This window comes from Oncorhynchus clarkii, chromosome 3 (genome assembly GCF_045791955.1).
Source record: "Oncorhynchus clarkii lewisi isolate Uvic-CL-2024 chromosome 3, UVic_Ocla_1.0, whole genome shotgun sequence".
Lineage (NCBI taxonomy): Eukaryota > Metazoa > Chordata > Actinopteri > Salmoniformes > Salmonidae > Oncorhynchus > Oncorhynchus clarkii.
In genome coordinates, this window is record NC_092149.1 from 30,175,680 (window position 1) to 30,191,346 (window position 15,667).

Below are 15,667 nucleotides of genomic sequence, written 5' to 3' on the forward strand. Positions count from 1 at the left end.
CAGAGTCAATGTATGGGGGTACAGGTTAGTCGATGTAATTCGTACATGTAGGTAGGGGTAAAGTAACTACAATGTGTGGACAAAACATTGTCCCATTGGAATAAATATCTGATGACTTTTGAAATATGTTGATACCCTCTCTGTAAATTGTGAATGATCCTATTCTGCAGGTGTGAGCATGCGGGACCAGAGGGTTCACAATGCAGTGCCTTACAGAGTGTAAAGAGGAATCACAGAACCTGAGCTCAATTATGGGGCGGCAGGTAGCCTAGTGGTTAGAGCGTCGGACTAGTAACCAAACGATTGAATCCCTGAGCTAACAAGGTAAAAATCTGTCGTACTGCCCCTGAACAAGGCAGTTAACCCACTGTTCCTAGGCAATCATTGAAAATAAGATTTTGTTCTTAACTGACTTGCCATAGTTAAATAAAGGTAAAATAAAACACAAAAATATGGATGCTTGTATGTGCTCCAGAAATGTGCTCCTGGTTTAAAATTGTTTACTCATGGAACATTGGATTGTAGGCCCTATACTGAGGCACTCAGACCTAATCCTGGAGAGCCATGGTCCAAGGTTTCATTGGTGCTGTTTTATTAGGCAATTAAAGATGGATACAGGAAGACTTCACTAGTGGACAGAGGTTACCCAGAGAGCACTCTGGTTCTCCAGGTCCAATGGGTTTAGCTGTAAGACTAATGGAACTGACAGAAGGTCACCCTCCACTGACTACATTTTAGAAAGATTAAAAGACAGTGAAGCTTATCTGGTCCTGGTGCCTGTCTCCTGTAGTAAATATACATCATCAAGACGTCTCCTGTATCTACTTCCTCCTGCTCCCAACTTCCTCTACTGTGACACCATGATCAGATATACAACATGTACAGTAATGTTATCCAGGTGAAAACAAATGGATGTGGAGAAAGAGAACTATCAGCACACTGTTTCTGTACTGTTTTCATTTGCAACCTTTACACGAAAGGGACCTGGTCAGGTATTTTGGCAGACTCGGCACCTTTTGAAATTTGTTGGATGGATGTGACAAAGGAAAGAGTGACAGACAGAGAGAGTGGATGGGGATTGGAAAAAACAGTGGATACGGAAGGAAAGTAAAGGAAATTGACCAACCTTTCCTGTCAGTGCCGTAGCACATTGCTGGAGGGTCGATGCTCTTAGGGGTTTCATGGTTGGTGGTTTCCTTGGTGACCACTGAACCTCTGAGCTTACATTTGGTAGCGTCCAGAGATTTCAGCTTCTTGGCGTGTTTTGTTCCTTTGTAGTGGGCTAAGGCTTGGCTCTGTGGGAAGAACAAATAGCAGGCTCGATTTAAACCTGGCCAAACTGTGACCAAAAACGAACTCAAATCAGTGGCTCATGAAATATACATAACACAGTGAGCAGGTATTACAAAGCTTTGCCTTTTATAGTGCTGAGTAGACACAAACTTTAAAGGGGTTCAGCATCAAAAAAACATTAATGACATTAACAAGGACAATGCGCTGCAGAGTTTGTCCCAGTTTAATTTACAATGTTATCCATGCTCCTTTGCCTGTTATGTGATTTTTTGTCTCACATGTCAGTATAGTATCAGGGGCCATGTGATGGTGAATATGTGATAGTCTGATGTTTCATTAATGTAGCTGTTTGAGTTTAGAGTCCAGACACGATTCTTCCAAGATTCACCTTCACAACGGATTTACCCAGACGCATGGACTGGGCCACATGCAAGAACTTTCAGTCGTCCTTGTTTACCTCCATCTACTTTCTGGCTGACTTTGCCCGTGACAAGAATTCTTACTTGCTTTTTGCAATTTTTTGGAGAAAATTTCTCCATGCCATTACAGCAAATCAACAAAATGGAAATTTCCAGAATAAAAACCTTTTCTCTACACTCAAAGTAAATTGATTTAGTCTGTGGAGGACATAGACAATAATTGGCATTGGAAAATGCATTAAATACTAAATCCTCTAATGCAAGGAACCAAAATAAAAGCCTAGCATGGCACTAGCTAGGTTTCCATCCAATTGGCAACAGATTTTCATGCAAATATTCTGAAATCAGAAGAAATGATGCGTTACATAGCGAATTTCTGGCCTTGGCACGTGCCTTCTAACCAACATCTCGCAGATACAGTGCGGGTAGGCTACCTACATGATAAGAGCAAGATCATTTAAATTTTTCCGAATGGCAGCCAAGCCTCGATAATCATGTCATCAGAATAAGACCCTAGATATTTTTTGGAAAGGAGTATCAAGCTCATCAACTTGCACTTTCACCACCCTGTGAAGTTCATCATAACTTATTTCATCTGTAGCTTAATATACAGCCTGCTAAATGAGTCGTAGTGGAAGGGCCACACAATATCATCGCGTGACTTCAAATTTACTTCGATATGATGATGGTCATTCTATCAATATTTGCGCATAAAGGCATTTCCACCTCCCTTTCTTGCATCATTCATTTTACAGAGACAAAAAGATCCCACCTTGTCTAGCGTATTTTGTTTGGTTGAAATTTGGAACGTTTTCTGACAAATTTGCTGTTTCCATCAGGCCTGTCACAACATTTTTTATCAGACATATTCTTTACACCCATAAAAAGGTTGGATGGAAACCTGGTTAATGTCTATGTTATCTTTCCTCCAATATATTGCTTCCTTATGTCATGCTCCAGTTATCCAAGCCATCAGTGGATCTTTGCCAGAAGACAAGTGATATGGATGAGTGATATGGATTAGTGTAATCAAGACCATAATTCATCTTTCATTAGAGCAATGATGTGGAAGAATTGCCTTAACGATACTTGAGATTTGACACAGACCAGATTAAGGTGGGGAAGGAGGCAATCCGTTTTTGGATGGTCTATAAGTGAGAAAGACATCTTATCAAATAAGACTGTCAATTAGCCATTTAGTCAGTCAATCATCGCACAGAAAGATTTAAGTGGATTCCCACGTGTGATATTTCATGTTCTGTGCATTCTTTAAGTCATTCTTAAAATATACTCTAAACATATAGAACAGCCAAACCGGGGACATTTTTTGGTTGGGTTATAGTCACTATACAGTATATGGGTGGCTGTATGGAAATATATTGCTGGCGGTTTAATTAGATCAATAAAACCACATGTCTGTTACTTGAACTGAATTTATTTGGGCTGCAATTTCTGAGGCTTGTAACTCTATTGAACTTATCCTCTGCAGCAGAGGTAACTCTGGGTCTTCCTTTCCTGTGGCGGTCCTCATGAGAGCCAGTTTCATCATAGCGCTTGATGGTTTTTGCGACTTCACTTCAAGAAACTTTCAACTTTAACTTCAGGATTGACTAACGTTCATGTCTTAAAGTAATGATGGACTGTGGTTTCTCTTTGCTTATGGTAGCTGTTCTTGCCATTATATGGATTTTATCTTTTACCAAATAGGGCTATCTTCTGTATACCACCCCTACCTTGTAACAATAGCTCCAACACAACCCAGGAAGCCAAATACCATGATGACTCCAATGACCAAGTGCAGGTTTAGAGCTGGGACTGCTTCATCTGCAATACTGCTTCCACCCATATACACTTTGGTAGATGGAGACACCCATAAGGATGCATCCATCGATCCAGGGCAGCAAGTTGAAGAAGAGAAGCAGATACTTCAGACCCTTTTTATAGACTGACATCGTCTGTCAACAGCCAAGCAAGAGATGGTAAGAATCAGTGTGAAGTTCTCCACAGTGTGAGACTGGTTTGGTGGTAGTGAGTGTGTTTGTGGCTTGTGTTTTACCGGTCACCAATCAGAACATCAGTAGTTCTCTCCTCAGGTTGAAATGTGAGGAGACGTCCTCCTCTAAAGAATGACTCAAGGTAAAAAAAATAGTTCTAAGATATTTGAGAGCGGTGTCAGCTTATTGAGGCATTTTTTACTTAGCGCAGAGGAAAACTGGGTGGGAATATCCCAATTATATGGTACAATGGAAAGATCGCTTTAATTCAATCATATTATATGTATTTTAGTTTTTTTCACCACTCAAATTTGCAGGTATTCCGTTCGTCACCAAAGTCAGCTAAGCTACACGCACCATCCACCACCCAAACAACCTCCAAGTCCACCAGGTTTCTCCATCCAATTTAAACTCCTATATAGTCAATCTGCAAAGATGATGAAGTATTTTAGATGCCCAAGTGACATCAAACTGAAATGTATTCTCCCTATCTCGGCACCACAGAGATTTGATAGGTAAACACCATCTTTATCTGTTTGCTCAGGAGTTGTGATTGATGGCTGGGATGGATGATGATTATCCTGAGCTAGACCTCAATGCTGAAGAAATAATAACCGTCGCATTGAGTAATCACTAGCACATTGGGGCCCTGAATAGATAGCTAGCTTCCTTAGAGGAGGAAGTATGACGATGCCATTTTGTAATGCTACTGAATTAACTACCCTTGGCTCAAAAATGTGTTTTCAATTGTAGGAAAATGCGTATTGATGGTAAGAATAAGGAAATTGTACATTCAGCTTCCATGCATTTCAGTAATGAGGGTTATATCAGAACTACTTTGTTTATTATTAAACAACTGCTGTTATGTACTGCAAGATAACAGTTGCTTACTCAAACTTTAAAGCCGTTACAAGAAAGTTGCCCTAGATTACAGAGATGGCATGTTGTGCTGGATATATTATTCAGGACACATCCTCATTTGAGATGAGTGACATCATGTGCTATTCCACAACTGACTTAAGGATGCAATGTGTCCTCTTTTATAACAAATTACATATACTTTTCAAGATTCATGAGCCCATTATGTCTTATGTTTCAAGCAAGACTTTGCATCTTCTGCGATCCTGTAAATATGGGTCGAACATGTAGGAGTGGACCGTCGTGCTTTGTTATTCAGGTCAGTACGACTCAACACAACGCAGGATTCATCGAGGGCATTTGGTACCCCGTGTGATCTCCAGAAGCTCACTCACCTGTGAGTTGAATCTCAGTTGGCACACGCTGCACGAGACGTGTCTTCTCTTCGCCAGGGGAGGAACTCCAAACGTGTGATGCATAACAGCCTTCTGAACTGGGTCCATCTGGGGGGGGGGGGGGGAGAGTATAGAATCTAAGTGAGATACAGTGTTAGAGCGGACCTCTAACCCAACCACCTTACATCCCTTGGTGTGGTGGAAAGGGAAAATGATTTGCTTTAGAGCAGGGTTCCCTAACTCGCGGCAGGTGATTTATTTGTATTATTATTTATTATTCTATTGCTGGACACAAAAGACTGTAAAAACACCAGCAAATCAGCTACAAGTGATTTTACTTTTGGAAATCTGTTCCATAGTAGAGAGATATATGTGATCGTATACAAAGCAAGGTTTGAAATGATTATGTTTTAGTCAAATATTATATATGTTTGGGCTTCTTGCGGTCAATTTGCAGTCTACAAATTATTTGTAATTATGTTCCGGCCCCCTGACCATCCGCTCAAGAAAAGATTGGCCCGCGGCTGAATATAGTTGATGAGCCCTGCTTTAGAGCTTCTTCGGGGGTTAGACGTTTAATATTAGCTACAGCAGCTGTCTTCCAACTCAGACACAGACATATTGCACATTAATCTTAGTCAGTAGACACAATAAAATGTAATTGTTCACTCTCTCTTTGGTCTTTCATTGTTCAAATCAAGTTGAATAGTCATCAGCCAACAATGCATGATCATTTCAAAACAACGTCGTGCTGTACCCCAAAACAAAAGTCTATAGATCAAGTTCTATAAGTTTAGGGCAGGAAGAAGGTGTAAAAGATACTTCTGTTGAAGCATTTACTTCCTTTCTCATGTGTTGCTGCACCCTCTTTCTCTCTGTTTGATATTGTTTGCACCTCAATCTGTCTAATGACCGAGTTTAAAGGAGTGAACATCCATCTAACAGAGAAAAGTTCCATTGTTAGAGCTGGATTAGGGGAGCTACCTGCTGTTAGCTTTCTATACCAAATACATAAAACACTTCATACATATTTTTTTTAATGTGCATTAGATCAGTAAACTCAAATGAATTGGGTAAAATTGGATTGAAACCTTGAATTTTGAATTAAAATGACAGTAATCAGGGGTAGCAATGGCTTTGAATATGTCCGTGTAAAAAAAGAGGTCAGATATACACTACCGTTCACAAGTTTGGGGTCACTTAGAAATGTCCTTGTTTTTGAAAGAAAAGCAAAAAAAATTGTCCATTAAAATAACATCAAATTGATCAAAAATACAGTGTAGACATTGTTAATGTTGGCTAATTGATCATTAGAAAACCCTTTTGCAATTATGTTAGCACAGCTGAAAACTGTTGTTCTGATTAAAGAAGCAATAAAACTGGCCTTCTTTAGACTAGTTGAGTATCTGGAGCATCAGCATTTGTGGGTTCGATTACAGGCTCAAAATGGCCAGAAACAAAGAACTTTCTTCTGAAACTCGTCAATCGAGAAATTGCCAAGAAACTAAAGATCTCGTACAACGCTGTGTACTACTCCCTTCACAGAACAGAGCAAAATGGCTCTAACCAGAATAGGAAAAGGAGTGGGAGGCCCCGGTGCACAACTGAGCAAGAGCACAAGTACATTAGAGTGTCTAGTTTGAGAAACAGACGCCTCACAAGTCCTCAACTGGCAGCTTCATTAAATAGTACCCGCAAAACACCAGTCTCAATGTCAACAGTGAAGAGGCGACTCCGGGATGCTGGCCTTCTATGCAGAGTTGCAAAGAAAAAGCCATATCTCAGACTGGCCAATAAATAGAAAAGATTAAGATGGGCAAAAGAACACAGACACTGGACAGAGGAACTAAATTTGGATTAGCTAACAGAATGTGCCATTGGAACACAGGAGTGATGATTGCTGATAATGGGCCTCTGTACGCCAATGTTGATATCGTTTCCAGCTACAATAGTCATTTACAACATTAGCAATGTCTACACTGTATTTCTGATCAATTTGATGCTATTTTAAATGCTTTTCTTTCAAAAACAAGCACATTTCTCAGTGACCTCAAACTTTTGAACAGTAGTGTATATAGACGGGTTAGATGACAATGTCACAAAACGATGCACGAGCGTCCACAGCAGAAATCTGTGTGTTGTTTTGATTCCGGACCGTCAAATCGCTATAGCAACAATGACAAGAAGCTGCCATGTGGGGAATCATAGGTGGATCGTTTCAGCTTGTTGCATCTTGTTATTGATAACTTGGTTTTGAGGTGTTTTTGACTCTTGTCACGTCTATGCTAATGTGACAAACATTTGCTAGCTAGCTAACCAACTACAGTAACAATGTATTTGAGAGACAATAAGTGCTCATTGTGCTAATGTATTTATGTTTCCAATAAAGATTTGGAGAGGAAATATCGTTGACATGTCAACAATCCTTTGATTTTAAGCCAACCCTGCCTGTTGTGCTCCACAGTTACACACGCATCGGTTCATTGCTAAATAACCCACCTGTCCATAGATCTAGATCTACAGGGCTATAACTATACTGTCAAAAGGGAACATTCTACAAGAACATAACTGGATTAACACAATCATAAAATGTCGACACAAGTTCGTGAGTAGTGCTATACTGTGGGCGAATTGACGAAACGTGTGTTACGCAACATTCTTCCATTGTAAATCTCACCCAGGTTTTGGAGAGAAGATGACATGAATCTGGCACAGGTCCCTGGCAGGGAGAGCTTCAGTACCGATACATTAGCTACAGCCTGCTGGGAAATAGGCTAATATGGAGGGCTGGAAACGTATCGAGTGTGAGAAACATCTGTGCCACGGAAAAAAGGATGACCTTCGACTTAAAACACGCACTGGGCTCGAGTGTCAGAAATACCATCACAATCAGTGTTAAATTAATGTTGGGACAGGGCTATGTAGACTTAGAATAATAAACACACGATACACCAAAGTTACTAGGGAAGCACTTCACACAAGTAACCTTGGTGTGTTTCGGTGTATATTCAGTGTGTGTTCACATAGCCTCATCACATAACGTTCACAGAACTCTCTTCTAGATCTACTGTATAAAATCTGTCCATTACACAGTCCTCCACCACTCAGCTGCGGTCTAAGGCCCCGTACGTACACACTCCGGTTGTACAACTGATGTACAACATATTTGACACAATGGTGATACAACCTGATAGAGCTTGTCTGCAAAACATTTTTTTTTGCGGTATCTCTACAGCACTTGTGTAATTATTTTGGAAAAGCTCTGTTGTATCACAACCGTTTAAACAAATGTGTTGTAAATCAGTTCACACTTGAGTGTGAACAGGGCCTTAGCCAGCACAGCTGCATTCCAAGCGACACATTATTCCTCCACCATACTCTCCCATCAGCCACCCACTGCGCCACATACTCCACAGAGAACCTCCTGCTGGGAGCCGGCTTCAATTGAGATATCTCCCCATCCACACTCACATCTTTATGCTAAGTCACACGCCTGTTATCAAAGCCCACGTACATGTAGTTTTCCCTATTTTATTCTCTCTGTCCGTGCGAGTGTCCCCTTTCATTCATGTGTCCTCTGTGATTCATGCTGATGTGCTGGGGAGATGTCAGGGGACCATCGCCCCTGACGATAGAGAAATAACCAGGCCGTTTAATGGATACTATCCGACAGCTGACAGCAGCCTGTCTGTCGGACAGCTCAGCTCGTCGGCCGTGAGACCGGTTCACTCAGAGCAGGAGATAATGCAACAAGACTAGACAGTGATGAGACGCAGAGGCAGTGTGTGTGTGGGTGACGTTCCCTTCCTAACTGTGATAAACTGGACAAACAAAACACTGAGCACTATGTTTGTTAATTTATCAACATTATATTTTCTATATGCCCATATATCACTGAATAAAACATTAGGTCAAATGAATCCATAGATCAGCCTTTTTGCATATTGTCATAATTATTTTCAAAGTAATAGTATTTTGGGTTCTTATACATTTAGTAAAATACTGTGGCCAGCAGCTCAAATGCTGCCCAACAACATACTTATGCTTTATGTGTCCTCGTAGTCTGTTTAGGATTCCACCACTGCAGTAATGTGACGGCATCAGAGAGAGAGAGAGAGAGAGAGAGAATGAGAATGAGAGAGAGAGGGAGAATGACTGGTCAACAAACTGAGCCAGCCCCAACCGTGAGGTCTGAATGTTCCTTTCACGGCCGCCAGGCACGCTTACCATTAACTAAAGTGGGATGAATGACCTGTCAAAAGTAATCCTCCGTCCTATGCGTTTCCCAATTACCTCGCTGCCTAGGCCAGTCAGTTAGTTATCATCAGCCATGCCGCTATAGATTGTTGCCACACCAAAACATTTGCAAGTCAAATGCGGGGGACGCTCATAACTTATGAGAAACAACAAGCTTCCCAGGTGTTAATAAAAACGCACACCCTTATCACATGAGAGGAACTTGAGAGGGGAAGAGAGGAAGCAATGAGGTCTGGGGGGTGAAGAGAAGAGAGTCTGCTGTAAACTGAGCGCACAGACTAGTGGATTTATCCCCTGAAGATGCTGAAAGACAGAGGTAGAGAAAGATCAATCCATTTTCCCCCACTGTCTTAGTACAACTGTTAAACTTTGAGTACTTTTTCGTAATCATGTACTGTGAGAAGTGAATATGTTTGGTGTAGTATGGCTTTGTTTGCAACAGGAGGAGAGATAGGGAGAATGAGGGAGAAGAGAGAGAGAGAGAGAGACGAGAAGGAATTTCCCCATAGTGTACTTGAGTGGGTCACGGGATAGGAACATTCACAGTGACCGTGAGTAGAATGAAACTCATAGAATCTTGATTCAATTTAATATTCTAATAGCAATATTATTCCGTTAGTGCAGATCAATTTGATCTTCTTCAAAGTGTTAACTTGGCTCAAAAAGCCCCAGGGAACAGTCTGTTTTCTTTCTATTGTTGCACTTGTTTATCTCTCCTCCTTAGGGTTGAAGCATCTCAAATTGAAAATGATTCAAGTGTGTTTCTTCATCATGTGTAGAGGAAAATAGGTCTAGTGGATCTCAGTGGAATTTGTGTGTATGTGTCTATCATTACTATGCAAAGGGGCAGTGGCACTGTTGAGCTCTTCAATTGGGCTTCTTATTCAATATGCCGCACAGAAGGCTGGGGTGGGGGTTCATTATGCATATTGCTCCTGTGCATATTACTGCTTTTTAAGGGGTTTTAAGAGGTTTTGGATTCTATAAAAGGATGTACGTTTTATGCTGTTGTTCCCCTTGATACAGGCACTTACTGTCAGTAACGCTAAATAAGAGTGTTATATGATTCAAATGTAAGTAGAGAGCGAGAGAAAGAGAGAGAGAGAACCTGAATAGACTACTTTTGATGAATGCAGAGCAAGCATAATGATAATTCTCTCTCTCCCTCTCTATTTCTCCAATCTCTCCTTATAACCCATTCTTTCTCCCGCCCTCTCTCTCTGCTCTTTTTCTCAGTTGCGCCTCTCGTTCCACGTATCTATATCTCGGCTTTCTGCTTCTTGTCTCAGATTGTATTTTCTCCAGAAGGAGCGGTACTTTAGCACTTTCCCATCGGTCTTCACCGCTGACCCCTCTCACCGCCATCAAGATCCGTCAGGATGAAATATTCAACTAGGGTGTCTCCTCTGCTCCCCAGAGTCACCTGGCTGCCTCACACTATCCCTCGACCTGCTCAGATGAAAATGTAACACCTTAACCCCTTAACCCCTGCCCCACCCACCCCTTGCCTCAGAACAAAGCACATCTGAGCTCCATCAAATTGTCTTTATCCATAGACCTGTCACGCATGACATGATATAAAAACCCTAACTAACACCTAAAAAAAGTAGCCTTGAACATTATGAAACAAAGCTTAAAAAGGGTATTTAACTGCACCCCCTCCGCAATAAATCATCTTAATTGAATGCATCTACAGTAATACAATATCTTCCCAGGTCTTGAGCCAAACTCACCACAATAAAAAAGTGATTTCATCTTTCGCATATACATCACAATTCATTGGTGTACCATAGATCAAGTTGATGTGGTTCGGTAGTGTTTTGCTAATTTCCTTCAAAACCCAATTTCTATTCTATCAATCTATCAAACCTCTCTGGCAACACCCCACTGGATCGAGGGGAGTTATTCTCTTGTGACATGGCTCAATGAAATCTAAGATGAAACAATTTATCTTCTCATAATATTCTCCATGAATATCAAACAAGGCCAATATTCATGATGAAAGAAATGTAATGAAAGAAAAACCTACATTGCTATTGAATCCCTCTTTTCCAAATCAATGCCTTGAAATAGAGAAATGCATGGCTTACCTGCAAATACACTTTAATATCAATGAATTCAAGGGTTTTACACACATGCCTACACTGCTTGAACCAGGGCCAGCCCTTGGTATACTGTAAGCTACGTAGGTGATCACCTAAGCAATGGTTTTCCAAACTTGGTCCTGGGGCCCCTCTGGATGCACGTTTTGGTTTTTGCCCTAGTAAGTTTGCTGACGACGCAACAGTGGTAGGCCTGATCACCAACAATGAGGAAACGGCCTATAGGGAGGAGGTCAGAGAACTGGCCATGTGGTGCCAGGACAACAACCTCTCCCTCAATGTGAGCAAGACTAAGGAGCTGATCATGGATTACATTGACGGGGCTGTAGTGGAGCGTGTCGATAGTTTCAAGTTCCTTGGTGTCCACATCACCAACGAACTATCATGGTCCAAACATATCAAGACAGTCGGGAAAGAGAGCACGACAAAACCTTTTCCCCCTCAGGAGACTGAAAAGATTTGGCATGGGTCCCCAGATCCTCAAAAGGTTCTACAGCTGCACCATGGAGAGCATCCTGACCAGTTGCATCACCGCCTGGTATGGCAACTGCTCGGCATCTGACTGTAAGGCGCTACAGAGGGTAGTGTGTAAGGCCCAGTACATCACTGGGGCCAAGCTTCCTGCCATCCAGTGTCAGAGGAAAGCCCATAAAATTGTCAGAGACTCCAGTCACCCAAGTTATAGATTGTTTTCTCTGCTACCGCACGGCAAGCGGTACCGGAGCGCCAAGTCTAGGACCAAAAGGCTCTTCAACAGCTTCTACCCCCAAGCCAAAAGACTCCCTCTTTTGTACATTGCTGCTACTCGCTGTTGTTTGTTACCTATGCATAATCACTTCGCCCCCACCTACATGTACAGATTACCTCAACTAGCCTGTACCACCTGCACACTGACTCGGTACTGGTGCCCCCTGTATATAACCTTGTTATTGTTATTCTTATTGTGTTTCTTTTTATTTCAGCCTACTTGGTAAATATAGTCTTATTCTTGAACTGCACTGTTGGTTAAGGGCTTGTAAGTAAGCATTTCACGGTAAAGTCTACACTTGTTGTATTCGGCGCATGTGACAAATAAAGTTTGACTTGACTAGTACTATACATCTAATTCAAATAATCCAAGCTTGATGATGAGTTGGTTATTTTAATCAGCTGTATAGAGCTAGGACAAAAACCTAAATGTGCACCCAGAGGGGGCCCCAGGACCGATTTTGGAAAACTCTTTCCTAGGCCCCGACCAACATTTTCTAAATGTTTTTTTGTGAACTTACTGTTGAGAATAGTAGAATACACCATTTCTACATTTGGTGGTGCAGCAGCAGTTTCCCTTTTCTTACTGACAGTCAAATCAAATCAAATGTATTGGTTACATACACATGGTTAGCAGATGTTGTAGTGAATGTAGCGAAATGCTTGTGCTTCTAGTTCTGACAGTGCAGCAATATCTAACAAGTAATATCTAACAATTCCACAACAAAAACCTAATACACACAAATCTAAGTAAGGAATGGAATAAGAATGTATAAATATATGGATGAGCAATGTCAGAGCGACATAGGTTAAGATGCAATAGATAGTATAGAATACAGTATATACATATATGAGATGAGTAATGCAAGATATGTAAACATTATTAAAGTGGCATTATGAAAGTGACTAGTGTTCCATTTATTAAAGTGGCCAATGATTTCAAGTCTGTATACTGTATAAGCATCAGCCTCTCTGTGCTAGTGATGGCTGTTTAACAGTCTGATGGCCTTGAGACAGAAGCTGTTTTCAGTCTCTCGGTCCCAGCTTTGATGCACCTGTACTTGCCTTTTGGATAATAACGGGGTGAACAATCAGTGGCTCGGGTGGTTGTTGTCCTTGATGATCTTTTTGGCCTTCCTGTGACATCGGGTGCTATAGGTGTCCTGGAGGGCAGGTAGTTTGCCCCCGGTGATGCGTTATGCAGACCGCACAACCCTCTGGAGAGCCCTGTGGTTGTGGGTGGTACAGTTGTCGTACCAGGCGGTGATACAGCCCGACAGGACGGTCTCAATTCTGCATAAAAAGTTTGTGGGTTTTTAGGCGACAAGCCACATTTCTTCAGCCTCCTGAGGTTGAAGAGGCATTGTGGACCGTTTCAGTTTGTTAGTGATGTGTATGCAGAGGAACTTAAAACGTTTCACTTTCTCCACTGCTGTTGATAGGGGGTGCTCCCTCTGCTGTTTCCTGAAGTCAATGATCATCTCCTTTGTTTTGTTGACGTTGAGTGAGAGGTCATTTTCCTGACACCACACTCTCCGAGAGCCCTCACGTCCTCCCTGTAGGCTGTCTCATCGTTGTTGGTAATCAAGCCTACTACTGTTGTGTCGTCTGCAAACTTGATGATTGAGTTGTGCATGGCCACACAGTCATGGGTGAACAGGGAGTACAGGAGGGGGCTGAGCACGCACCTTTGTGGGGACCCAGTGTTGATGATCAGCGAAGTGGAGATGTTGTTTCCTACCTTCACCACCTGGGGGCGGCCCATCAGGAAGTCCAGGACCCAATTGCACAGGGCGGGTTTGAGACCCAGGGCCTCAAGCTTAATGATGAGAATGAAGGGTCCTATGGTGTGGAATGCTGAGCTGTAGTCAATGAACAGCATTCTTACATAGGTATTCCTCTTGTCCAGATGGGATAGGGCAGTGTGCAGTGTGATGGCGATTACATCGTCTGTGGACCTATTGGGGAGGTATGCAAATTGAAGTGTCTCTAGAGTGACAGGTAAGGTGGAGATACTATGTTCCTTGACTAGTCTCTCAAAGAATTTCATGTTGACAGAAGTGAGTGCTACGGGGCGATAGTCATTTAGTTCAGTTACCCCTTTGCATTCTTGGGTACAGGAATAAACATGGCCATCTTGAAGCATGTGGGGACAGCAGACTGGGATAGGGAGAGATTGAATATGTCCGTAAACACACCAGCCAGCTGGTCTGTGCATGCTCTGAGAATGTGACTAGGGATGCCGTCTGGGCCGGCAGCCTTGCGAGGGTTAACACGTTTAAATGTTTTACTCACATCAGCCACGGAGAAGGAGAGCCCACATTCCTTGGTAGCTGGCCGCATCGGTGGCACTGAGTTGTCCTCAAAGCGGGCAAAGAACGTGTTTAGCTTGTCTGGCAGCAAGACATCGGTGTCCGCGACGTGGCTGGTTTTACTTTTGTAGTCCGCGATTGTCTGTAAACCCTGCCACTTACGTCTTGTGTCTGAGCCGTTGAATTGCGACTCCACTTTGTCTCGATATTGACATTTTGCCTGTTTGATTGCCTTGCGGAGGGAACGACTACTCTGTTTGTATTCTGCGATATTACCCTACACCTTGCCATGGTTAAATACAGTGTTTCGTGCTTTCAGTTTTATGCGAATGCTGCAATCTATCCACAGTTTCTGGTTAGGGTAGGTTTGAATAGTCACAGTGGGTACAACATCTCCTATCCACTTCTTGATAAACTCAGTGACCGTTTTGTTTGCCCATGTCAGCTAATGTTTTTTAGATTGGTAAATTAGCTGGGAAGACTATCTAAATTTATAGTAATCCTGGCCAAGTTACCAATTTATCTTTCCAACCAAGCAAAATACCATGAAGGCACCACTGATCTCGACAAGAGAAGCACGTTTTGTAGGGGGCAGAGAAATTCACAAATTCATAATTCAGAGTAATGTTAAGCAGTTACTTCTGTTAGATAACCATTTTTCAACAATCATGCTCCGTCTAGCTAGTTGGTCATCTACTGTACATGTTGCTAGCAATACATGTAGTTAGTTATATGTCTGTCATATTTAGGTATCTAGCTATAATTAACCCGGATCAATCAAATAGATAGGTGTGAGCAATTATGATAATTCCAACTGCACTTAACTAGGTGTCTTTGCTAGACAGACATATACAGTACATACAGACATAGGGGGGGGGGGGGGGGGGGGGACATTTTAAAGAAAGGATGAAAGTGAGAGAGGGAAAGAGTGGAAGACAGAGAGAGAGAGAGATGGAGAGAGAAACAGAGAAAGACAGCACTGCAAATTGACTTAGACATCACTATTTCAACAACTCTTCTCTTCCAACTTGTTAGGCAATTACATGTACCTACGAGGGAAGGATGGCCAGCCACACAGGAGGGTTCTTTTTTATTAAGGAGGCTGTGCTGACCGAAAGCATTTGGCCAATTCAGAATGAAGCGCATGATTGCCAAAATAAACCTACGCTTCTTCTGGCGTGGGCTTGTCAAGGATGTGGACAGCTTGGAAAGTGAAATAACCTTTTGTTTATCAATCACATTCTATTATATCTGAAATGATTGTGATTTCAATGAATATTATATCAGAGA

At 42.0% G+C, this 15,667-nt stretch overlaps 1 protein-coding gene across 1 annotated transcript in view; it reads right to left on the bottom strand.

Moving 5' to 3' along the window:
* The window catches only part of LOC139405891 (zinc finger protein 385D-like), a 47,282-nt gene that overhangs the window by 14,901 nt on the left and 16,714 nt on the right, over positions 1-15,667 (bottom strand). Inside the window, exons 3-4 of the mRNA XM_071148333.1 lie at positions 4,960-5,067; positions 1,127-1,295 (exon numbers count right to left, since the gene is read on the bottom strand). Coding sequence (XP_071004434.1) covers positions 1,127-1,295; positions 4,960-5,067 — 277 coding nt within the window. The remainder of the gene's footprint in view (positions 1-1,126; positions 1,296-4,959; positions 5,068-15,667) is intronic.